Here is a 26232-nt window from a genome sequence, read left to right as displayed (position 1 = left end):
TGTGTGCCAAATTGTCATACGATTTATTTTGTAAGGTCACGTTCTTTTCCCCCCTCAGTACATCTGCTTTGTTTTTCTTTGAGGTTTTTTGAATGTTAGCCACACATGGGAAAGTGCCAGGAAATGGCATCTATGTCCTAAAAGATTTAAAAATTGTTAGTGGTACATAAACCTGTAGTGGCCCTGACCCCTTCATACGTGGTCATTAGTTGCTGACTTAAAGGTGCAATTCAGGAAGGTATGTCTGTACTTACTGGTGTTAAAGTGGTATTGTTAGTAATATTTTCTCAGCTCAAGCAAGATGAATCCTGGTACAGCATGTAATCGCGGAAAGAATGTGCTATAATTAATCACCTCATCTTGAGACTAGTCATATAAAGTCAGCCACTAAGGACTGGGCTGAACCACTCTGTTCGGGAGGCTTCAGGCATTAAGAGATTTGGGAGTTAAGCTCACTTGTGTTAAGTCTAAGGGGGACATTCAAGGTTTACTGAAGACTCCGTATTGCTTCCAAGTTTCGTGATGCGTTGTGCTCGTGTTAGCTGTCAGAACAGATAGTAACCCATTTCTTGACTCTTATTTCATTCTCTTTTCCTCCAGTTTTGCAATTTCAAGAAATGGACGTTTACTTCTTGCGGATGACATGGGTTTGGGCAAGACCATCCAGGCCATCTGCATTGCTGCCTATTACCAGAAGGAATGGCCCTTGCTGGTGGTGACTCCTTCTTCTGTGAGGTTCACATGGGCAGAGGTACTGTGACCTGGAGTGTGTGCAGGTGGCCACTAGAGCATATGTGTGGTGGTTTCTCTGTGTTGCATTCTGCACCAGTTACAGTGCAGAAAGGATGTAAATTAAAGGGAAGAAATTACACTTTGTACTCATTTAGAAAGTTGATGTGAGGGAAGCTGCTTGGCAGCAGCTGCATGGCATATGCCTATTTTCTTTTATTGGCCAGTTTTCTTTTTGTGTTCCAGCTGATATGCTGTAAAGAGGGAGATCCAGATAAACTGTTTCCTCTGGCCCTCTGCTAACTTTGTTCCTGCAAGTCAGCTGCCTACCTGAGGTGTGTGTTACTTACCTGTCAACGACAGCAGTTCGTTGCATTCAGACAAATATCTTTTGTATTCAAGCCCTTCATGGCACTGTTTGCCAGTCCCTTGGCTGGAATAGAAGCTCGGATCCTGGGATTCCCCACTCTGTTCATTAAACATCTGTCATAATACATCTTCTGGCTTCTCCACTGTGTGCTGCCGACTCTTCCAAGTTCTTTATTGATGTTGCTCATAACACCAGGAAAGTTTGTATGGATGGGAAATGTGTCTTGAAATGAGTCACTGCCATGGCTTGAACAGAGGTTGTTTGCTATAGGCTAATGAAATATTCACTATGGAAGAAAACAGTGAGCCAGACACTTCAGGTCAATAATTTCATACCTGAGCAGGAAGGGGTGGGAGTTCAGCTTTCCCTGGAATGGTGCCTTGATGAGAAGTGTATTGATTGAGATTTGTTGACTTTGTGCAGTAACCAGTTTGCTAGAATGTCTTGTGTTTTGTCGTATCCCAGAGTGCAAAAAATGTTAGATGACAAGAAAGTTATTTACAGAACAAGAGGCTGATATTCACTGTGTTCGATATTTTAAAGGCCTGGAGACCTCTGGGTCAACACCTAACCTGAATCTGCAGTTTCTATGGGATAGCTTTTGGGAACAATTTGAAGCCTGGTTTTCTGAAGTACTGGGCTCCTGCAATTAAACTCCTACATCTTGCTTCAGGAGGTTTAAGCAATGTAAAGGGGTCTGGGTGTTTTTTGTTGGCTTTGGGTTTTTTGTTGTTGTTGATTGGTTTGGAGTATTTTTTATGGGTGTTTTTTTGTTTTGTTCTTGTTTCATTATTTTTTTTTAATCTGTGAGTGCTTAATTGCCTTTTCTTTCCTTTGCTCCCAACTCTTCAGGAGCTGTTGTGGGAGATGTTTTGTTAGGACATTTGCTTTAAGAATGATCCCTGTTGCTTTGGATATGTGAAGGTGCAGGTCTAAGAAAAATGTGCCACAGAAAGTGATACAAGGTGGGATTTATTGTGGCCTGTAATCTTCTCAGTTCACAGTTGCACAGATGTGTTTTACTGTAATGGTAGAAGCTTTTATAGTGTCTCTGGGGCTGAACTGACAGATACTGTCTTCATCTTAAAGCTGTCAGTGGTTTATTTTGTCTTTCTGGGCTCAGGCCAGTGACTGCCTTTGTATTCAAGATGCCATAGGAAGCTAGCAGGAAGATGTGAGGTACTCTTGGGTGAGAAGTACTGCAGCCATGTGCATTTGGAGCTTGGCATTGTAACTTGATGTGCAGAGCGGTTTCAAAGCGCTTCTTGTAGGCACAGTTCAGCATCCTGTGAGAGATACAGAATCACTTTCATAAAAGGAGAGAGCAGTACAGCCAGGAGTTTGCAGATACTTTCCTATTGCTGCTGCCTTTGACTTGGTGGGGATCTAACCTGGCTCACGCATTGGCCCATTTTGGTTGCGGTACTTACTGTAAGCGGTGAAGGATAGTTAACTGTTACTTCCTCACATTTAACTCCTGATGCTGCATGTGACTGCTGAACTGAGGAGAAGAGTGGCAACTGGGGGATTTCCACAAGTGAAGCAGCTAGGAGCAGAGATTCTATTTCTCACCACCCTTTGGGTATATTCCTGTAGGGGTCAGATCCTGACTGCTAAAGCCGCAGTCAGTTCTCTGCAGAGCAACATCAGCAGAGCTCAAATGCTGTGGAGAGGTTGATGTCATTGGGGATACAATTACAAGGGAAATAAACGGTGGGTGCTCAGTAGCTAACAGATGGGTTTGGGGGAGGATATCTTGCTCTGGTGTGTGGAGCATTTCAAGAGGTTGATTTGAATGACTATCACCACATGTATTTCAGCTGCTGTCATAGAGCAGCTGGTGTGTTGTCAACTTGATCTTTTCATTTTGTTTGTTTCAGATTCTTTTTAAAAATAGTTTAAGAAGAGGGGGCACTGGAAAGGTTTTTGTTGATCTGGATGAGTTGTACTTCACCCTCACAATGGAGTATACATTGCTGTAATGAGAGGTCTTTACTGCTTCTAAATTGGTGTTTCACAACCTGAAGTTTCACATTGAATAGGAAAACTAAATTTCCCTGTCAGTAGTGCTCACTGCATTCTCTGGCTCTGAGCATAGCAGGTAATGCTGTCAGGAGGTTATGCACACTTCTACTACAGGTGAGGTGGCTTTTTCAGTAAGAAGCAAGAATAGAGCATGTTTGAGCCTTCCTACCTGTAGAAGGTAATTTTGGCATTACAGCCTGAATTCGGTTCTTGATGTTCCATTACTTGGGTTGTTGCCTTAGGAAGGCTGTGCTCCCAGCTGATTTCTAATGGCAGGTGGGGTGGCTTTAATTCATGAGGATGCTCTGTGAAGTTCTTTGGGATCCCAACAGAGGACATAAGCACCAGAATGCAGTTAATTGCTTTCCTCTTCCTCCAGGCATTTCACAGATGGCTTCCATCCTTGAGTCCAGGTAGCACCAATGTCATAGTTACTGGCAAGGACAACCTAACAGCAAGCTTGATCAACATTGTCAGCTTTGATCTCCTCAGCAAGATGGACAAGCAACTTACGAGCACTTTCCAAGTAGTTATTATTGTAAGTGGTACACTAAAATGTTGAAGTGATTTGAAAGCTGAAAATGGGGTAACCTTAGTGTTTTACAGCAGAGAAGTGTGAAGTGGGCCTTATTTAGAACCAAAACTACCTTGCAGTTGTGGCTGTGGTTACAGCTGTCTTCTTGAGTAGACACAGGAGATTTCTCTGAAACCTAATAGTGTTTAATTCCTTTTTGATTCCTGAGACTGTGTTTTCTCTTTTACTGATTAAGGTGCTTCTGATTTCATTGTGGCTTGGCATGTCCTCTGCTGGAAAGAAAGGTGTTTAATGTGGTGTGTCAATGCAATGGTCTTCAAATTGTATATTTTTAAGGAGGGATTGACTTCAGGATAGTGTTACTCTTTATCCAATAAATCAGATAACCTCTCAACATAAATTATAAGGGTAAAGCACAACGAAATCTTCCTTTGCTTGTGTTCCACTGACAGTCTGTATTAGGCCTTCTTTGATAACTTGTTTATTTTTTTAATATCCTACTTCAAAATCCACTTTTAACCTTTTACACACCCATGGTAAAGGCATTTTTTCTGGATTTCAATTACTAAAAATTCAAAACATCTAATATTTCAAATTCAGCTTGGATCAGTAGAGGCCAAAGTGCCTATGTAACTGACTAAAACTGATGTCCTCAGTCTAGTTTTCAGAACACATATGCACTTGTCCCTAAGATCATGACAATTACAACATAATAATACTTTTGTTTCTCAGCATCAGATGGGAATGTGGGAATAGATGGAGTTCTTTAGAGACAGACTATTTTTTTCCCCTTCCCACTCTCTAACAAGACATTCTGTCGTGGTGGAAATGCATATTGTTGCTTTTGTGTGCTTGGAGTGAAGGCACTTAGGCTCTAAGGCTACTGACCTGGAACCTCTTACCATCCCTGAGCTAGCAAGTGGTCTCTTTGGGTGCTTTTATATTCAAATCTGGACCCTGTGGTTTTTTAGAGATGAGAGTAGTCCTACTGAGTGCTGAGCTTCCCTGCCTTTGCTTCCAATCTGTTGGTGGCCAGGAACACTAATGTAGCTTACTTGTTAATCAGGAGGGAAGAAGGCTGTACCCAAGAGGCTAAGCATTTATATTGTCTTTACATGCATAGCTGTTTGCTCATCCATGCATGGGAAGATGAGAATGTATCCTTGGGAGGAGCCAATTATTACCTGTGTTGAAGTTCTGCCTTGCTTCAGCAGTAGCAGTGACGCCTGTTTGGGGGTGATGTCTCGAGGAGGAAGTTATCGCCGTATCAGCAGAACAGCTGGATCCTAACTAGATCTCTTTTTCTCCCTGTAGTTTTTACTGGCCCCTTATTTAGGGAAGTACACTGTGTAGGCTTTCTGTGTTTGCTCTGGTTAAAGGACACGTAGGGGCAAATGAATACTGGCGATGGAAATTATGTTCCACTTTCTCCTTCCCTCTCCAGCCCCTTCTGCTCCCTTGTCTGTCAGCATTTGAGATTCATGGCTTTAAGGTTTGCTTTCTGTTCCATTTGCTTGCAGATGCAGGTTTGAATTTAGGAAGCCTGCCTGCTACTCTCCATGTTGTCTTTTCATTTAGAATTTGATGTGACTATCCTAGTGCTTGAATTATCCTCTGCAATGACAGGCCTGTAACATTAGATAGCTGAGAATGCTAAGAATTTATGCTGTAGCCTGCAGTTGGACTGCAGGATGAGAACTGTCTTCACTTTCATGCTTGTTTTGTTTCAGGATGAATCTCATTTCCTAAAGAACATAAAAACTGCACGATGCCGAGTTGCCATGCCACTGCTGAAGGTGCGTATGCTGGGTGCCAAAATCCTAGCAGCTAAGGTCAGGCTGCCACAGCAGAGTTGCTCCATTAACCAGGTTTAGGAGCTAGCAGCTTGAATATTGTAATGTTGTGCAAGAGGAAATACAGGTAACGTCAGAGATCCAAGAGCAAAATTTGTCTCTGGCTCAGCTATTTGTTTCCATACCAATGTTAGATGGTAAGAATGAAGCTCCCTTGATCTAACCGTGGCACTGCCACCAATGAGTTTTGTACTGATGGCAGAAAGAGAATGTCAGAACTTAGTGCATGTACACAGAGAGTACAAAGAATATAGCAGTGTTAATGTAGCTTGCTTATGGAAGTAGTCATTACCAGTTAGTACTTGGCACACAGATTGCTGCTGTGCATCAGAATGGCATTACCTAGATCCCTTCATGGGCTTGGATTTAGGGCTGTGCTCTGTTAGTGCAAGCTGTCAGTGTATTTGTATTGCTGGGGTTCAGCAACGCTCTCGCCGGTTAAACGTACAGAACTAGCAGGAAATGGCAGAATGTGAGGTTAGCAAGGCAGGTGGCCCACAGAAGGGAGGCAAATATTCTATTATGCAATAACAGAAGAAATGTAAATTTTAATGTCTGCCCCTTGTACTGTATCAAAGAATTAAACTCTCCCAGGTAGCCTCTAGCAGATTAAAGCTACGAGTAGTTTCTAGACACTGTGGAGTCTGTACATTAGAACAAGGTAAGTGCAGTTCCTCTTCAGCAATTACCAGCAAGTGTGTATAAAGGGAAGATGCAATCTGTGATGGATTTAACAGCCAACTTTTGTATGCAAGATCCTTAATGGCAAGCTGAAGGTGGTTGCCCTTGAATGACTTAATTGTTCTCTTTAAAGGCCTGCCTCTTGGCTTCTCTTGGCTTTCAAGTCACTTCAGTCCTTTGATGTTTAGAAACAAAGTAGGAGGTCTAATTTTATGAGCAGTTTGAAGTACAATTATTTGTCTGAAAATGATGGAAAAGAACATATTTAGCTCACCTCAAAATGCTCAAAAAGCAGCCTTATCCTTTCCTGTTTGTAGCTTTGTAAGGATCAGCTTCTCAGACATATTTGTAGGCCGCAAGATATGGAAGTGAAGGATGGTAGCTGTTGAAGCAGAGGTTAATTGCCTGTGTGGACTTTAGTGAGAATTTACAGTTTTATGCTGTCACATCAGTGGCCAGGGAGAGCTGAGAACTAGTGCTTCTGAAATTGAATTGCAGGCTTCTGAAAGCACTGAGAGTTTCACGTTCCTATCGTGTGTTACCTCACCTGCTGACAGCATACAGTACCAGATATTTTGTTAGATGTTCATGTAAATTTTATTCTCTTGCTTGCTGACTGTAACTTCTGAAGTGTATATTTACTGTAATAGCCATTCTTCTGCCCTCCTTGCTTTGCAACACAAGACATTCTGCTCTGAAAGTAGTCCCTTTGGCGCTTTGTCTTCAACTGCCAAGGAGTGCCACTGTGTTCACCACTGGTGCAGCACATCACAGCAATACTTTTGTATTTGAAAGAACTGCTATAATACAGGTTTTCAGCACTTGAATACTGGATTTAACAGCTATACTGTGTTACCATTTGTAGTAAATAGTAAGTGGGGTTAAAATGAGACTTCTGTCAGTATTTTACATAATACTTTCAGGTTATGCAGTAAGAAGCATTGATAAACATGCTGCTGAGGATAATATTCTTACTCTTGCCTTCTTTATGTCAAAAGGATTAGAGCAGTACTGGGGCTCTTACAAGAGACTAAGAACTGATGTGTTTATTGACAAGCCCCTTGACAGGCACCTCAGTCCCAGCCTCAAAGTCATAGTGTGAAGCTATGCCACTGCTGTAACTGGAGCCCTGGGAACCAACTCATGCTTTATCTGCCTTCTAAGTATTGCCACTTCTAACTATTGCTACCATTATACTACTTTAGACTCTGAAATTGACATAATTGCTTATATTTCCTGGGAGGTTCTCAACACCCTTAAGCATGAAAGCTTACTCTTGAACTACTTTGTGGGGACAGGAAATAGAGAAGAAAAAAAGAAACCAGAAAAACCTCCTGGAAAAACGACAACCGACCTAACCACAACCAAACCTCAGAAATCTGATTCATATTCCTCATATACTACAAAAATCTGAGTCCATCATGACACTAGACATGTCTGAGTTGGTGTGTTTCTACACCTGAAATGTTTATGTCACTTACATCCATACTTAATGGATTCTTTTAATCTGGATAGAATCTCTATCAGGTAGTGACAGGAATAGGGGGAATGGAGCAAAGCTGGAGGTGGGGAGAGTCAAGCTGGAGGTGAGGAGGAAGTTGTTGAGCATGAGAGTGGTGAGAGGCTGGCAGGGGTTGCCCAGGGAGGTGGTTGAGGCCCCCTGGCTGGAGGTGTTTGAGGCCAGGCTGGCTGAGGCTGTGTGCAGCCTGCTCTAGGGTAGGGTGTCCCTAGGCATGGCAGGGGGGTTGGAACTGGCTGATCCTTGGGGCCCCTTCCAACCCTGACTGATTCTGTGAATCTGTTCCCGTGATATTGCCTTTTGAATAATAGGTTTGTTTTTTTTAATGTTGCAAGTGTTTAGACAGAAATGCACAATAACCAGATAAAATCAATACATTCATAATAAACAAAACTTGCCTTGGACATTACTTTCAAATCTGTCTTGTAGACAGCCAAGTTGTATCTCCACCTCTGAAATGTTTCATCTGTAGTTACAGTATTTAAAGCCTCATTTAAGTTTTAGTATCTTCTCCTGCTCTCTTCTGTATATTGTGGAGCAAGTGTGGTATGGAATTGTCAGACAGAACCAGGTATTAAAAGTGGCCTAAGTTTGTCAGTTGGGAACTTGAAGATGTTTTGTTAACATTTCAAACACCCACTCAAACCATTCATTGTTTTGTGATGTACATAGCTGCTACTCTGACCGAGATGTAGGAGTTTTTGATTGGGACAAAAGGAAGTGTGAGCAGAAATACTTTTTAGTGCACTTTCTATAGTGGCTGGATGTATGCAGTGACTGTGCTCACTACCTGGCATCTTGCCTCAGGTTGTTGCTAGTTTAGAGTAAGTGTATAGACACATTGTGCCCAACTTACTGTTCCTGGACAAAAGTTCGAGGGGAACTTAGAATTACACAAACAGTAAGAGTGAGCTGAAATAGCAGCAGCAAAGTGTTTAGGCCCAGATTTCTTACTCCCTTGAATTCCCAGTGCAAAATTGTGGGTGTGCATGCAGACTTGTACATGGGGGAGAATACTTCGTCTGCCTACATGAAACCAGGTGGCAGAGTTTGTACACAGTCTGTGTGCAGCCCTGCAAAATTACAGAGGTGGATGGATTGCAAGCTGTAGTAGAAAAGGGTCCTTTGGTGTTTTGGCATGTGGCAAAAATCCTGCTTTCAAGCTTAGTCACTTTTCACACTGGCCAGTCTTTGCCAGCAGCTGCATGAGATCTGTCCCCAGCTTTAGCATCTCTAGTAGTACTCAAGGGCTAGAAGTTCTTGTGTTGAGTATAGTTCTTTTGTCTTGTTTCCACACACATCAAGGTGAGAATAGCCTCATACTGTTGGGCTTTGGTTGAGTTGCCAATAGGCCCGGTCAGGCCTGTCTTGTCTTTACCCCAGTCCAGAGCTGTGGCAATCAGTAATATGACCTACTTGTTACCTTGCTGTTTTCTTCAGTCTCGTGTTTGCAGCTAAGCTCTCCTGGGAGTACTGACAGTACTGGTTGTTCCCTCTGTCCTGCTTCTGCCTCCCTCAGCAGCAGAATGTATCGTGATGCTACACATTTTGTAAGCATTTTGTTTTTCCCTTCCCAGATTAGACTGGCCCAGAGATGTCAACATAGGAGAAGGGAATATGCATGCTATTAATATCCACAAACAGCAGAGTCCCAGGCATGTAGATGAAGAATTATGAATTAAAAAATGGAAGTTTTTTGGTGATCTGTGGTGAGATCTCTTGGGACCAGAGTGAGAAGGATTCTTCAACCAGTCAAAGTGCTGTGTGGTCTTTGTTCTTCTGTAATTGCATGGAGTACTGCAAGGCAACGAAAGCTGGCAGAGGTCCCAGTGGAACAGGGATGAGGTTTTTTGGAAATGCAACAGTGAGATTTCAGTGAAGATTCCAGAGGCATAAAATGGTCTTATTCCTGTGGTGTTGCCTGTGGGCTTTGTTCCACAGCACTTGGGTGATACTGCTAATGGGATTGTTCCTATTGAGCTTCTCCTCAGGTTAATAGCGTGATGCACATCCTGGTGTTTGCAGAGCCAAAGGTCTTTGCTGCTATTACGGAAGTCCTAATACACTGTGTGTCTGGAATCTAATACTCCTTGTGCCTGTTTTGATAAAGAGATGCTTTTAAATAATGGAAGGAAACAGGCCAGTGCTGAAGGTAGAAGGTGAGGATGGAACACAGAAATCTTCTTTTCCACTGGGAAATAAATAGCAGCTGTCTTTAGGCATTAAAAACCCACATAGGTTGAATAAACAAGCCTTTACTTGTTGCCACCTGCTGAGAGAAGTGACTTCATCTTGAAATTGGAGAAGCTGTGGGCCCTTAAGCCCACATCTTCACATCTGCTCTTACCTTGTAATTTCCCGTTCTTCTCAAATTAGGGAGGTAGTGTAATTTGATTTAGCTGACTGTTGCCTTTTGACACTGACTTTCTGTCCAGATGTCACTTAAGAATGGGGAGAGACACTGTTTATTTAAAAAACCAAACAGCAGAACAACAACAAATGTGGGATCATCTTATGAAATGTGAAGCCCTGTCTTACCCAAGTACAGAAGAAACTTCTCAAAACAGCTACAACTCTTCCCCTTTATCTGATCTTCTATTTTAACAGGCGATTATCTCTGTTGTATTATGACATGCTCAGATTTGTCATTTCACAGGATAAGGTAATCTATGATAAGCAGTTCAAAATGACAGAGTAAGCAAAAACTGGGAACACAAAAATAGTACAGCTAGAAGCAGCCACACTTACTTTAGGAAGTGTATCAGACTTAGCATATTGCAGAGCTCATGCTGTGAGATTCATTTAGCACAGAGACAGTCATTGTATGGCAATGAGGCTCTTTGCAGCTTCAGCTATTTCTTTGTGGCATAAACCTCGCCCCCCTCCCTTACTTACTCCCCTTCAAATCGGTTGGACGCTGGATTTTGACCTCTCAAGTGAGTTCTGCTGGGGGTTACTCTTTCATAAATTGTTCTTTGACTTTCAAAAATTACTTTTTTACTGTTGTTACAGCTGTGGGATTAATTCCTGCTGGTATGTTTTGTGTGTGAGTGTAATGCTACAAAGCCACACTTGTCTTATGTTAGTTAGTAAATGAGGCCTACAGATCAGGTCTGCACTAGTCAATCACCATCTTGAGTTCCCTTAAGCAGTCTTGCAAGAAAGTAGCTGTCAGAATAGTCCCAAAGAGGCACGAAAGAGAAGAGTGCTTTCTGGGGAAGATTAAGCTTCATGCCTAAATGCTAATGAGTAGCTAACTTTAGTTCTCCTATGTGGCATTGTGTACCAATTGATTACAGATGTGGCCTTGCTAGAAAATCGCTGCTGGTCCCTGCAATCTTATTTGCTGTATTGTTATTCCAATATTATAGACCTCAGAAGAAAGGGAGTAAGTTTTCTCTCTTGACAGCACAGAAGGTTCATCAGGAAACAACAATTAAACAGTGATCAAGAGAGACTTCTTTGCAGGAGCAAATCTTTACTGGCATCTACTCAAAGTGAGTTGCCACTAGAAAAAATGATAATCAAAGCCATTTATTTCATCCAGAATTATAAGTAAGCCTTCAGCACTCAGAAACTTGTTGTCTTAGTATTTTTTTCCTTTTTTTTTCCTTGGGCTCTTTCTCTTATTGATTTTAAAACAAGAAGAAGCCTGTGGGATAATGAGTTAAGACCACCTATATTCCACGCAATTTTCTTGAGTTAACTTCTCAAGTTCTTAACAGCACTTGTAGAGCTTTTTGAGCTTGGTTGGGATTTTTTGTTGTCATTCTTGTCACTGTTGGGTTTTAGTTCTTGATTTGTTCTAAATAGTTAATTGTAGAAGCTGTGCCAGTGGTTTCAGTGTTTAGATACCCTATCTGTTTAGAAGTTGTGAATTCAGATTAAGCTGTAACTGTTTTGAATGACCTTTTCCCTCTTCTGGCTTAATCCAGAGTTACTTGGAATGAGCTATATGAAATTGTATGACTTGTATGTCATCTTTTTTGCTAGCAGTGGCCTTCTGCTAGTCCAGGAGGAAAAGGTTTAATTTGGAGGCTTCTTGCACATATAGGGCTGACAGATTTCTCAGGGTGATGTCAGTTTATTCTACAAAGGATTCTGCAAGGCATCAGATGTTGTCTAGATTCTGCTCAGTCGATCTCCACTATTACCTTAATTTTAAAAGCTGACCTAATTTCTGCTTTTTCACTTTATTTCCTTGTGCGATCTGGTATCTTTGGTCTCTGACTCCTCTTTTTTGGAGTATCAAAAATCCTTGTGCAAACTAACTCTCACCTTCTGACATGTCCAAAGTTTTGACCTCTGCTCAATGAATAGTCTGCTTTTTTGGTGATACTTCCTTCTGATCTTCTGAATAGGGATGGAGGGAGAAGGCAAGCCCCACCTCGATTGCAACATACATACCTGCATCTGATAAAAAGTCCTGGAATTAATATCCGGTGCCTGACCTGTGACCTCTTTTCCCACCAGATGTGATCGGCAAGTGGGTGCATCAGCCCAATAGATTTGGGTGGCTGATAGACCTCAGTGAAATGCTGGAAGAATTTAATTTTCTTTTTCATTTAAATGTGAACGAGCTGTTGGTACAGATGTCACTCAGGAAGCTCTTTGTTATTTTAATGAGCTTGCATTAAGCCATGCAGGAAATTAAAAGGCATGTGTAATTTAACTGCTATAGGTGAATTTACAGCAGTAGGAATTCATAGCTCTTGTCAAATAATAGAATTACATAGTAATGGAGGTTTGAGGGTAGAAATGCATCTTAGAGGCTTTTATGGGGGCTTTGCCTCAATTTTGGGGACACCTGTTTTAGGTACAGGTTTCCTACCCCCTTTCCTGTCTCACCTACGACATGTTTAAAAACCTTTTTATGTGATTTGTATTTATTAGCTCATGTTGTAGCATCTAGCATCCAGCCAGCTGTGCCTAGACTCACCATGCTGTCAGATCAGCATCTTCTGATCCTGCTTCAAGCAGCTTCATCTTTCCCCTCTTGCTAGTAGAATTTAAAGAAAAAAGAAAAAAAAAAAAAAGAAAAAAGAGCAAAAAGTAAGGGGAAAAAAGTCCTGCTTCTCTGGATCTGCTCTGCTTTTGTGAGGAAGACAAGCTGTGTATGGCTTGCTGTGGCAGGTTTATTACATGAGAATTTTTTGAGAGTGAGGATGTGCCTGAGAGGGTGTGCCATTTTCCTGTGACCTCTCAAACCCAATGAAATGCTGAACCAGGCAGGAGATACTAACCTGCCTTGTGAGTAAATGCCAGTTCAGAAAGTACTGTTACCGAAAAATACATCCCCTTCCCTCACAGCACGTGGATGATGAATAAGAAGCAGTATGTTTGTCCTCTTCCCAAAAGCTCTAAGTATTACTTGTCAGTGTCTTCAGGCAGTGAAGACTGAAAGTATCTGTGGTAAGTGAAGTACGCTTCCAGTTAAGGTGCCTTGACAATGGCTCTGGGATATTCTTTCAGGACTAGGGATGACTTCTTAGAAGATTCTGCTTATCTGCTAAGCTGTATGGTAACAGTGCTCCATTTTGCTTTCCCAGGTTGCCAAGAGAGTGATCTTGCTTTCAGGAACCCCTGCCATGTCACGGCCTGCGGAGCTCTACACGCAGATCGTGGCTGTCCAGCCAACCTTCTTCCCACAGTTCCACTCCTTTGGGCTACGCTACTGTGATGCCAAAAAGGTACTTCAGTGGAGGAAGTGACAGATGTGACTCTGCAAATTGCATTTTATTTAATTTCTTTTCAAAATATAGAGGCTTTTTCTTACTTTCCATCTGTTTGATGTTGAGAGAGTAATGCTGCAGAGTAGCAGTTTGAAAGCTCTCAAAGTGAGAAGTGAGGGAAGCAAAAGGCCGTTATAAAACCAAAAAAGGTGGCCATAGCTAGGGAGTGTTTTAAATGGGCAGAGTTGGGTAGAGGCTTTTAAAGAGCTGCAGGTCTGAGCCGACTGAGTGAAAAAACTGCCCAAGCCAAAACTAGTTTCTAGCCTGCTTTAGTGACTGATTGTCAGCCTATCTTGAATAGAAGTTAACTTCTCTTACCGCTGCCAGCTGCTCAGCAGTGCTTTCAGCAGATTCATTAGATGCAACCTTTGCAAGATCTTGGCTTTGCAGGAAGCCAGCATTTGCAGCCATGATGGGTGTTGCTCTCAACATATGGGCAACTCATTTCTAGGACTGCTGTGTGTGCTGGAACACAAAATGGTAAGAGGGTAACTTTTGCGGCTGCCTCTTGTACAAGGAGGCTCTAGGATCTTCTGTGTTGGTTGCATAGACAGAAAAAAGGGAACTGATGTTCCCCTGAGGTATGTTTTAGAACAAGAGCCCTCTAACCCAGTGTGCCCTGCAGTTCCTCCAAGGCAAGCATGTGGCTTGGCAGCGTGAGCATGGACGTGTAGTGCCTGAACTTGCATGCTGTGCTTTGTTCTCAAGTAATCACTTCTTGTGCCTTATTTTCTGTAAGACTGGGCAATAGTTTTCACCAAATGACCATTTTCATGCTCCAGAATATTTACAGAACTACTGAACATCATCAGTGTGTGCCATAAAAACAGCTATTTGTAGGATGCTTTTGTGTCTGCTTTTCTTTTCTCTGCTTGGCATAGTTAACATGCCAAGCTTCTGTCAAGATGAACCACACTGCACTCTCAAAGTCCACAAGTCCCTTATTTTTGTAGATCTGAGTGCCCATTTCTACTTTCATAGCTAGTTTAGTGCTGTTCTACACATGTCCAAATGCTCAAGCTACATGAGTGGTTCTTTGGCTTTGGTACTCGTACACTGATGCCATTAATTTAAAATAAGGCCATTAGCACTCAGAATTCCAGATACAGACCTTGAGTTCTGGAAGATGGCAGCATTCCTGTGAGCAAAGCACTGCTTTCCTGGCAGAAGATAAACTTTCTCCATCCATAGTAGGAATTATAACGGGAGAGAGACATGCCTTCTGCTGAGCTTCATTATCTTTGTTGAAAGATTCCTGTATCAGTAGTGTCCAGAATGCTTCCCAGAAGGAAATGAAGGGATGTATTTTAATCTCATTGATTCTCATCAGTAAAGAGCAAAGTTGAATTGCAACATGTGAGTCTATATAGGTTTGAAATTTCATAAGCCCTTTGAGGGTAAAGGCTACAGTTCTGCACGACCAGCTGTTGCTTCAGTTATGAGGTATATGGACATCAGGTATGATCTTGAATTGAATAAAAGAAAGAAAATTGCTTTACAAGGGCCAGGTTCTAAGAGTATATTCAGAGTAAAATGAGTTTTCAACCCACAATGAAACTTAGCATGGAGGGCACAATCTATATCAGCTTCCTGTCAAAAACTCTGCAGGGTTTCTAGTACAAATTTGCTTCTATTTGACCTGCCTCTACTGGACAGTTGAACATTACTAGTCTTCTTAGTGCACACATGGGACATTTTGCTGCAACTAATGTCAGTAAATCATAAAGTGAACCTAGAACAAATTTAGTTATCTGGAGAAGAAATGGGGGTGCTGGAAATTAAGAGATATGGGGAAAAAAACGAGACTGCTGAATATGAATTTGCCACAGCTCCACTGCACAAGGAGTAAATTAAAAGGTGTTTTGACGATTGTAGTTGTTCCCTCAAGACTCTGGTATGGCCATCTTGTATCTTTTCGCAGCTCAAACCTGAGATTAGCAGTTGCATCCTCTCTTAGGACATGTTGTGGTACTTTTGCTGTCATCATTTAAACAGATTCTTCTTTCTGTCCTGAAAGTGGCAGCATTGTGAGTGGAGATGGAACTACACAGAACCAGAGGGGCTGCAAGGCTTTTGGAGATCATTCAGGATGAAAAGTGCTGTGTATTAATATTACATTATTTGTATTAATAATAAATATGATTGCATTAGAAGACTAAAAACAAAATTAAAACCTGAACCACTTAATTTAAAACTAAAACCTGACTAGTTTCAGTTGAATATTTTGTGACATAAGATTGCAAATATCTGCAGATGTGATTAGAAATTATATAAAAGTTTATCATTTTGTACTTCATCCTCCCAGCATCTGTACTCCTAACAAGTGCTAAAAGTGAAATGTCACCTGCTTATTACAAAATATCTCAAGTCTGGTTCCCAGAATACATGCTGTGAATTCATTTTTCAAATTGGCTGATGTTGGCAAATATTAAATGATTTCTATCTGAGCACATGCTCTGAATTTGTAAGAGTTTGGCAGCTTCTCTTGCACTGTAATAAGTTTACTGACTCATGTAAGATGCTGTAACACTTTGGTAAGAAAATCACAGTTGGAAGCATTTGTTCTGTAATGTGGATCAAAGCCAGATGTGTATTTTTGCAAAATGAATGTCTCTCTTCTTTCTTTTCTTTTCTTTCCACAATAGGGTATACTAAACTCTATTTTGATTCAAAAAATAACCATCTTTTTTTAATCACTTGCTAGATGCAGCAAAGAATTAGCATGTTCCCTTGTTTGCAAATTGTTCCAGAAGCAGCCACCATAAAGGAAATGCAGCAATCCTAACATGTTCTAGGGATTCTGCCTGCATGTGCTGTTTAAAATGACAGTAGATTCTGTACTGTTTGTGCCTACTTCTTTCAGTTATGGTGATGTTTCTCTTCTGAAATGAACTGTGCTATGGGGGCACAAAACATTCATTACTTGTTTTTTCACTCTCCATTTCCATAATAAACATGGGCTGCGTGGGTAGAGCTCGAGGAGAGCAGGTTTTGCTCAGCAGCCCAGCCACTGTTGATCCCTGCTACTTAGCTACCAGCACAGCAAGAGTGGTGTGAGCAGGGAGCTTATGAGGCTGGGTACAGGACCAGGTGGGTCCTTCTTGGTTCTGTACATCTGCTCTGCTGGGCCCACAAGCCCTGAAGATATCTGGCAAGAGAGCAGCACAAAGACAAACACTGGGGTACAGCACCATCAGCTTTCGTGCAGTGTTCCTAAAGCTAATAATGGCTGGGCTTGGGCCAGCCAGACCTGAGGGCTGTGTCTGCATTGCGCTTCTGGCTTCAGAGAAGCAGAGCAGTGATACCCATGCTGGAATTTTGAGGGCTTGGCTTAGATCCAGGTGGACTTAGTACCTCCAGCTGCATACTGCTGTGCTGTTGTCAGAGCCAAAGTTTTAGCTTTACAGGTTCTAAACTGGCCTTGTGTCTAGGGTTTGAACTGTTTCCTGCTTTACTGAACCCATTCTACATAATCAGGTGATACTGTAATATGTAGGGATAAAGTCAAATGAGCTTTAATGGTGCCACAGTGCTAGAATCTGAAGCCAGGTAACAGTTCACATCAGTGCAACATGGCAGTAGAATTGCAGATTGTCCTGTTAACGTCTCAACCTGCAGTAGGAATGCTCACTTCCAGATCTCAGAGATGCCTTCATTGCCTATAATCTGTTGGATTCCTCCTCTTTCTGTCTCATAACACGTGCCCATCCCTGTTCTGCCAAAGCACCATCTCGTAATACAGTCAGTAAAGTGACTAATCTCATGGCTGATATGATGTGTTGTGTCATACATCCCACGGGAGGATGGAGGGTACAGTGAATACTCTGGGACTTTTCCCTTCCATTTCTGTGTTGGAGCAGGCTTATTTTGGGGAAGGCAAGTAAAAGAGGTGGAGGATTTAAGGTTAAATTTATTTTAGCAGTTAATCTGGCACAATGAGAGTGGAGGGTTGGTTCTGAGGCTACTCACATCTCCCTTATATTAATTTCAGGAGGATGTATGTATGCATATGTAGAGGGACACTCTGGTTTGTTCCAAGACCAGTTTTTTGTTTGTTTTTTTTTTTTTGGTCATACTGTCAGTAATTAGAGCTGTGAGGACTATTTCCTCTCTGCCCTGCTTTGTTTTTCAGTATTACTGTAGCTGCATTTCATAATACTTATTTGTGAAACTTCAGCACAAAGTTACCTCTCTAACTTCAGCACAAAAACCTTATTTGTCTCCTGTCCAAAAGGAAGTTGTTTAAGGATATTTCTTAGGGGAGTGTACCAAATTTGATGCCAGTGTGTGTCAGCTTAGTTGTTCCTTCCTGGAGAACAAGTGATAGGCTGTGGAGTACTGGGCTAAGATTAATTGAACAGAGATAGGTTGTCTTCACACAGAATCTTGGAGGATAGGGCAGGTTCAGAGGCAAGTGCTTCAAGGAGTAAGTGAGGGGTTTGTTCAGAGGAGCTTTGAAGTATTGATGCTTTGAAGAAACAATGCTTGGACTAATGTCTTTTGGGACACAATTTAATTGTGGTTTGCTTGAATCTGAGCCAAACATGATAATGGCAGAAACAAAGTATGTTAGGAAGCAAGATCAAGAGACAGGTCACAGTGGGAAACAGGGAGTTTTGACCTAGCATTTACTAGGCATGTCAGACAAGTGCAACATCTCTGTGAAGGCATCTGGGTTAGGGATGTTTGTCCTAGTGCTGTTAGAGAAGGTTTTGGCCTCTCTGTGCTTAAATCTGAGGAGAATCAGTGCACACAGAACCGCAGTGAGTTCTGTCAGCCTGCTCAAAGCTTCAAGTGGAGAGCAGAAACACGTTACTGTGTGAAGATGAATGTCAAGGCACTCTGCTGTGGTAGGAATCCATATCTTTCTATGTAGTCCTCTTCCCTGCATGTCCCTGAGTACTCTAGGTAGAAAAAGGATAGGCTGTAAGTAACCTTCTTGTTGGGTGGATTAGTTTGTGCATTTGTATCTTACTGCAGGTTTTGTTAAGTATCTCCTTCTGCTGACCATTAGCAGCTTCTCCAGTTTCCCTGCAAGATTTTTCCACTCTTGGACTGCCTGCAGACCAGTTGCTTCTAAGTTTGACACTGCTAACTGCTTTGATCTTTCCTAGCTGCCGTGGGGTTGGGACTACTCTGGATCATCCAACTTAACTGAACTGAAACTTTTGCTGGAAGAGTCCGTCATGATCCGGCGCCTGAAGTCAGATGTGCTTTCCCAGCTTCCAGCAAAGCAGCGCAAAATGGTCGTGGTGGCTCCTGAAGGCATTAGTGCAAAGAACAAAGCTGTCTTGGTAGCTGAAGCAAAGAAGATGGCTCAAGGATATAAAAATGTAAGTCAGAAACTATATGAGGCATTGGTATTTCAGGTACCTTTATTTGAAGACATCAGTGGCAAACCAGTATTTTGGATTCCAGGGGAGGTCAGAGCCACACCATGTGTGGAGGTGCAGTGGATGCTGAAGGCACAGCTTTAAACGAATGTACAACACAGTCAAACCAGCTTATCTTTTGTTACTGTTTACTCAAGTGGCCTACTTTGTCCCCTTGTGCCAAATACCTTTCCCACTCCTGGTAGTCCTTTCTAAGTGTCTTTTGTACCTCCTGCCTCTACGTACTCTCCTGTCTTGCTGTGTAATCCCATTCACTCTACAAACACAGCCTTGTTGAAGCTGCATTATGAGAACAGCAGAGGACAAAAATGTGAAGTGTCCATTTTGGATTTGTTGTTTGTTTTGCTTATATGGGTGACAAATGCAGGTTCTAGGCACCTAAGCTGATGGTAAGCTCTGTAAGAGCTTGGAGTTTTTCATTGCCATTTTAGATGGGAAATGCTTTCTCAACTAAAGCTGTGATATGCTTGTCATCCAACTTGTAGGATTTGAGTAGGAGTTAAGAAGAGAGGTTTTAGAAATAGGAGCGAGTGTTTACCCTACCCAGTGGCGAGTAGATTTACCCCTCCAGTCCCCTCTTGCTGTGCATTTTTAGGCTGACTTTTTTCCAAGTAAAGTGTTTATTGGCAGCAGCAGACATCCCAGGTCTGTAAGCAGGAAGGAGAAAAGACACTTCTGAGACTCATATTTATTTATTTTTCTCTCTGCAGAAACAACAGGAGAAGGAAGCTCTTCTTGTCTTCTACAGCAAAACAGCAGAAGCTAAAATCCACTCAGTCGTGTAAGCTGCGTGTCATTGCTTCTTTCTTGCCCAGTAAAATGTGTTTTTCCACTGAGAAGAGGCAAACAGTGCCTTAGAGATAACAGTACAGGGACAGAGGAAGCACAGCTTTGAGCCAGCTTAGAAAAAAGTTATTTTAATTACAGTGCACTAGATGTTTTCTTCTCTCAGAGTGCCTAGGCTGAATATGTCTTCTGATTTCATTCCAGATATGGATCTAAACTGTCATTTGAACCATCAACCTGGTTGATTCTATGATTTTATGATTTGAACCATCTAAAATTACCTGGTGTTTGAGACTTGGATCAAGTGCCCTGGTCCTGGCCCTGTTTCAGTTTAGGCAGGGAGGGAGTGGGAGGCAGCAATGAAACTAAAGGTACAAACAGCATTTGAGATGAGAAAAGCAGCAATCCTGTTGCATCAGGAGCCCTATGAGCCAAAAAGCTTAGGAGATGGACTGAGCTTTACGTGGAGTGTAATTTAAGGATGTCATAGCCCCTGCTGAAATTCTTGGCTTTTCCATAGCATACATGTGGCACCTCAGCAGCAAAAACTTTCTATGATAAATGTGCTTTTTATTCTGTCTTCCCTTGGAATAATTTCCTTCCCTGACTTTCTGTGCCCTTTCATCCTTACCCTTTCTGCTGGGACTGCAAAGGAGTTGCTTTAGGTCTTACAGAATCACTTACTAACAAGTATCATGCTAGTAACATGGAACAGTTTGCTGTTCTGCAGCTTTCTGCATGTAAGTACCAGCTGATGTGCACTGTATGGTTTCACAGGCTCAGACTTTGCTGCAGAACTTGCCTGTTTGGCGCAGAACTGCACTTCATAGTCCCACTGCTTGTTTCTGTGGAAGAGTTTCTTCCTTTTATGTTAGTGAGCAGTTAGAAGACTTTTCCTTTTAATTCAGTTACAAGTGTGAACTGAATGTAAAATAACCAAGTGCCACTTAGTTGACTCTCTGGTAGGGACTAATATTTTTTTCCTGGGGTTTAGTAACATTTAAAATGCCACTTAGTCCATGCTGGTAAAGTACAGGACCATCTAGCCAATGTTGTGTGACCATCAGCACCTCCCACACCTTAGCCTTGCTGAGGCTCTTCCGTTGAAATGACTAGCCATGTGTTCCATGGAATGCGGGAATGAGACGTGAAATAGTCGTACTGCGGTGGCGTCTGCGTGCACACTGAATGTTTGCACTGATATCCAGCAATCCTTCTTCTCTCCCAGGTTTCTTAGGTGAATTATTTTGTCAGGCAGTTGACACCTGAATGTCACAAACCCTGGGAGCTGTCTGGAAAGCACCAATACATCTTAATACAGTGCTGGAAATACTGCTTAGTGTTTCTGACAGCTGCTGCTGACCTAAGTTGTGTTGTATTTAGCAAAGCACTTGGTCTTCCTGATCTTCACAACGACTTTGGCATAGCAAAGAAAAGATGACATCTGTATCATCCGTTCTGATAGCTCTTGCTATACTTAGTTACAAATTTCAGGCTTATAGGTGTCGTTCAGGCTCCAGTTGGCCTAGTTGTGACACAAGTTGGTACACAGAAATGGGTTCTGTAGCTCTGCCACTAGTCTGTGACAAAAGCCAGACTCTTCTGTTTAATTAACACTGTTCAGTAGGATATAAAAGAGTGAGTCTTGTTACCTGTCACTGGTCATTAGCCTGTATGCATGTGGGTAAGTCCTAGAAATAGCTGCTAGGTTTAAATTGTTAGGCTGTAGTGAATTGTCAGTGGGAACTCTTGCAAGAGAAACTACTGGGATACTCTGATCTGTGCTTTCAGAAACCTTTGCTTCTAAAATAAAAGCAAACCTAAGTGAACACAGGAGGGTTAGTTGTGTGCAGGTTATCTTTGTGTACTGTGATTGTGCAGAAGTCAGAAATACGTAACGGTGAATGAGATCATCAAATAAGCACAAATGGCTTGGAGGTGAGTGGTCTGGGGTGTCGTGTTTCAAGCAGGATATAACAGATTCTCAGTGATACCCAAGTATAAATGTAGGCAGCTGTCCAGCTGAAGAAAAGTGAATGGATTTTTCTGCCATGTCTTTCTGATCTGTATGAGACTTTACTTACTGCTTGCATTTCACTACAACCCTTTTTTGCCTGCCAGCCTATTTCCTAGTTTCTGTGTATAGATGAGTGGTAGCTTTAGAATTTGTTAGAAGTAAAGCCTGCATTCTCTCAGTACATACTTTTATATAATCTTGTGGGTTATAATTTTTTAAAACTTCTTCATCTAGAGAATACATTCTGGAGTTACTGGAAAGTGGGAACCATAAATTCCTGGTGTTCGCTCACCACAAGATTGTGCTGGATGCAATAGTTGCAGAGCTGGAGAAGAAAGTAAGTGCTTGACTGAATTGTCTTAACTTGATCAGTATTCCAGCTTCAGATCTGATTAAGAGCTCCCCAGAGTTATGGCTAGTGAGATTGCATATGAAAGTTAGTGGCAGAGATAATTTCTACTTGCTGTACTTCTGAATGTGCCCTTCACTGAGGGAGCTGAGCTGTCAGGGTGAATGCCTCACAGGATGCAGTTTGTACTAGCTGAATGGCTTTTGTGGAATTTGATGTTCTTTATTCTCCATCAGCTGCCCTGGAGCTTGTGAATTCTTGGAGGAGTGTTACCTTGTGTGGCCATCTCTGCTTTGTGCTCCAGGCTTTCCTCAGAGAAAGAATGTCACAACCCAAGTTCAGCTATGGCTGCCTTCATTTACCTGTGTGGCCTTCATTCACCTGTGTGCTGTGCTTACATTTTTGAACTGGGATGCTGTAGGGAGACTAGATAGACCTGCCAGTCATCTCTCTGACTTCAAAAGTGTTTGGCTAATTATACATATGAGACTTCCATGGATGCCTCTAAAGAATTCTGGGTTGTTTTAGTGCGGTGTGAAGGATGGTTTGAGCTAATATTCCAAACTGTAAAGAGTGGCAGTGGTGACTTGCCTCTTTGGTAGCATCTTCCAGTACAGAAAGGAGGTTGGACACTGAAGAGTTACTGCCTTGCATCACTGAGGTTTGTCCTGCCTTTCTTGAGCCTACCACAGAGCAGGATTCCATCTCCTTGTGTAACAAACCAGGGAAGCCTTAGGCAAGTTGTGCAGGTTGTAGCAGCTGTAACATCAACACAGTGTTCAGCTTTGTATTAAGCCAGTTGCCTTTCCCCTGTACTTGAGTCGCCAGCTTGTGGCTGTTGCTAAGGGCTGGTGGGAGGGCAGCAGATAGGAGGACAAGACATGCATTGTGAACAGAGGGGAGGTACATTATATGCTGAGCTGCAGTGCCTCTGCCTTAACGATGGGGAAATACCTTACAAATACAAATGCTACTTTTTTATTTTCCTGGTTCTCTTACGGGGAAGGGAACAGAATCCACAAATGTGTAAGGAGGACAGAGGGAAGGGAACTCGGGGCTCTCCATCTTCTGCCTTTTCACAGCATGTTGAATACATTCGCATTGATGGGTCCACACTGTCAGCTGAGCGGCAGTCCCTGTGCCAGAAGTTCCAGGCCTCAGAGAAGCAGATTGTGGCTGTCCTGTCTCTCACGGCTGCAAACATGGGCCTGACGTTGTCTGCTGCGGACCTGGTGGTGTTTGCAGAGCTCTTCTGGAATCCAGGGGTATGCTTTCTGGAGGGAACAGAGGTTGGATGCTCCCTGGGGAGCAGAAACATTGGCACTTAGGAGGTGTAACAGACAAGGGACTTTCTCTAGTGTTTTTCTTTCTGTTATGGCTGCTTGTCTCTGCACCCCTGGGAGCTTTGGCCTGAGCCAGTGAGTCTGGTCACACAGCTTGTTGGCTGGAGAAGATACAATGAGAGGGAAGTTTGCTTCCGTTTCATAATTTGACACCTCTCAAGCACTTGCCCAGTCAAGACCTGGAAGAGTCCATCATCAGTGCTGACCCTCTACTTTTGACAACTGCTCAATGCTTTTTGGGAACCTAGTGCTCCAGATTACTTCTTGGCTTAGTCTGTGTTTGTGGATGCAGGTGTTAATAGGATCCAGATGAGAAATAGTTGTGAAGTACAAGAAATGAGATCTGCTTGTTCTCTGGTGCCTACACTGTGCCTTAAGTATTGTAGTTCTCACTTAATGTTCTGCGTTGTGTTTTTACGTAAAGGTTTTGATCCAAGCAGAAGATCGGGCACATCGAATCGGACAGACCAGCTCTGTTAATGTTCACTACCTGGTGGCTAAAGGCACAGCAGATGACTACTTATGGTAGGAAGTGAGACACTTTGGTTCTCCTGCCACTTGTTTTCATTCTGTCACTTGTGATGTAAGGTGCTTAATGCTAGAACTGATTTCCATAGCCTGTGAGAGGAGGAGCAGTAAATGCTAATGAGGGCTGCTGTAAGCTGGTGACGTGGCCTGTCCACAGTGGGCATAACTATATGGATGATGAGCTGGAGGAATGAAAGTAGTTGTATGACAAAGGACTGTCTCTTGAGAGAAATTCTGGGAGAGCTGATGCATCTAAAACCTTCACAGCCTCTCCATAAGAAGAAATTGTCTTAGATACAGCCCAGAAAATGTGTATGCTGGGATAAAGTGCTGAGTACTTTTAAGCAAAGTCAGCAGACACTGAAGATGGCTGTTTATTTTGGATCAGGTCTGAGGAGCAGTGTGCTGAAGGCTTTGACAGGGAGCTGTGGAGGAGGACTGCACTGTTCCTCTTGCAGTGAGCCCTTCCAGATGGATTAGAAAAGTGCTACTAACCTACCTCTGGAGAGCTGAGGTCTGAGCCTTTTTGGCTACAGTGAGAGCTATCAGTGAGCACTGGTCTGTCATGCTGGGGAATTTTGACATTCTGGAGAAGGGAAGGATCTTGAGGAATCCTTAGTGCTGGAAGGGAACTGACCTGCAAATGGTGGAAAGAAATTACCCACTAGCTGGTTTATTTAGAGTCCAAAATTCTATCTTCATTACCGTGTTTAAAGGAATGAATGAACTAAGTGAATTTGTGCAGCTCCCAGAATATCACGATGGCAAATAATTATAACCCTCCGATGCAGGAGTCTGGAAACTTGATGCATCGCCCACATTTCATGGGAAGTTAATGACAGTAATTCTGCCTTTATTTGTGAAATGCTATCTGTGCAGTCACTAATGCTTAATGGGAGGGAAATGTGGCTCTCCAGAGAAGGACAGTGGCATCCTTTTTAAAGGCAAGAAAAAGAACAAGACAACAAGGCTATTTGGTAAATACATTCATTGTGCTGTGGCCTCTGCTGCTTTCACAGTGTGCAGTCTGCAGGTGTTTGGGACCTCTCATTTTCTTGGGCTGATGGTGGATTCTTTCTTCTGCAATACGTCAGGAGATACCCTAGAAATGCTGATATATCTGTTAATGACTAAATTAGAGTAGTGAGATTACTCTTGCTTACCTGGAAGCCTGAGCACACAGGCTGTTTGGACTCCCTTTATCTGCATCTTCTTGTTCTGATTTCATTGGTGTTGCCTTAGTCAAATAGTTTCATTATTGGATATATGTGTTCTCTAAATATCCTGAAATCCTCTTCTTGTTACTTATTTAAATTGGATTGATACTACTTTAAATTGGATTGATTGATTTGATTGATTGATTGCCCAAGACAGCACACAGTCATCATAAACAAGAGCAGGACAGGTTAAGGAACTAATCAGCTATGGTAGAAAAGCCATCCTTATACCCCAGTTAGATCTCTTTCCATCCACATACAGTAGATGACATGTCCTTACATTGTACTTTCTGCCTTGTGGTAATACCTGTTTATCTCTCCTAGGCCAATGATTCAGGAGAAAATCAAAGTGCTGGGGGAAGCTGGTCTTTCAGAAACTAATTTCTCTGAAACAGCCGAATCCACTAATTACTGCCCTAAGGTAATTGACCTTAAAGAGTACTGAAGGTTCCTGGGAGAGGCTGAATGGACTTTGGCTTGCATACATCTAGACTGCCAGGTGATGGGCAGGCTGACCTTAACAGCTGTTCTGCCTTTGATGTTACAGAGCAGATTCTTCAGTTCCTCCCAGCATCCATACCTTGACTTGGACTCTGTAAAGAGCTGTCTAGCGTGCTGCATGCAAGAACACATGATAGCCTCCATAGCATATATATGTCTCTGGAGTGTGTCTATAGGTCTCTCTCTTTCTTGCTATATATATATATATTTTTATATGATAAATAGATGTGTGTACACTGTCTCAGGGTGAGTGCCCTCTGATTGTTGGTCACTTTGTTTTTATGTCACAGCACGTATGCTGATTCTGTTTGTTCTAATTTCTCAGCCAGATCCAAAGCAGAAGACCATCTACAGTCTTTTCCAGAGGGCCTTCTCTGAGAGCAAAGATGACATTGATGAAGCTTTGCTTTTGGAGGCAGCTGATGCTTGCTGCAAATCTGACTCTAGCAGTGCTTTGCAAGATGCAGCAGGAGAGACAAGTTCAGTGAGTCCCCCCAAAAAGCGACGTATCGAGGAGTTTTTTAAAGTGTCATGATAACAGCAAAAGTCACAATGGTGGCAATTATTTTTTTATCATCATTAAAAAAGAGAAAACAAAACCAATCACCTATCATTTCTTGAGTTTCCAAAATAAAAGTGTGTAGGTTTTCTGTA

General features: G+C 42.3%; 1 protein-coding gene across 2 annotated transcripts in view; it reads left to right on the top strand.

Annotated features, from left to right (window-relative positions):
- SMARCAL1 (SWI/SNF related, matrix associated, actin dependent regulator of chromatin, subfamily a like 1) overlaps positions 1-26232 on the top strand; it is a 36502-nt gene extending 10270 nt beyond the window's left edge. The window contains exons 7-17 of one of the 2 annotated variants that reach the window (XM_064165578.1): positions 601-751; positions 3504-3662; positions 5390-5455; positions 13262-13402; positions 18559-18777; positions 19548-19618; positions 21875-21977; positions 23072-23254; positions 23757-23857; positions 25402-25498; positions 25904-26232. In XM_064165578.1, coding sequence (XP_064021648.1) covers positions 601-751; positions 3504-3662; positions 5390-5455; positions 13262-13402; positions 18559-18777; positions 19548-19618; positions 21875-21977; positions 23072-23254; positions 23757-23857; positions 25402-25498; positions 25904-26113 — 1501 coding nt within the window. In that variant the 3' untranslated portion in view covers positions 26114-26232. The remainder of the gene's footprint in view (positions 1-600; positions 752-3503; positions 3663-5389; positions 5456-13261; positions 13403-18558; positions 18778-19547; positions 19619-21874; positions 21978-23071; positions 23255-23756; positions 23858-25401; positions 25499-25903) is intronic. The other variant, XM_064165580.1, reaches the window with a different exon arrangement.

Source organism: Pogoniulus pusillus, chromosome 2 (assembly GCF_015220805.1).
Source record: "Pogoniulus pusillus isolate bPogPus1 chromosome 2, bPogPus1.pri, whole genome shotgun sequence".
In the NCBI taxonomy this organism is placed as follows: Eukaryota; Metazoa; Chordata; class Aves; order Piciformes; family Lybiidae; genus Pogoniulus; species Pogoniulus pusillus.
The sequence above is the reverse complement of the archived record's forward strand: the minus strand, read 5'-3'. Positions and strand labels throughout refer to the sequence as shown.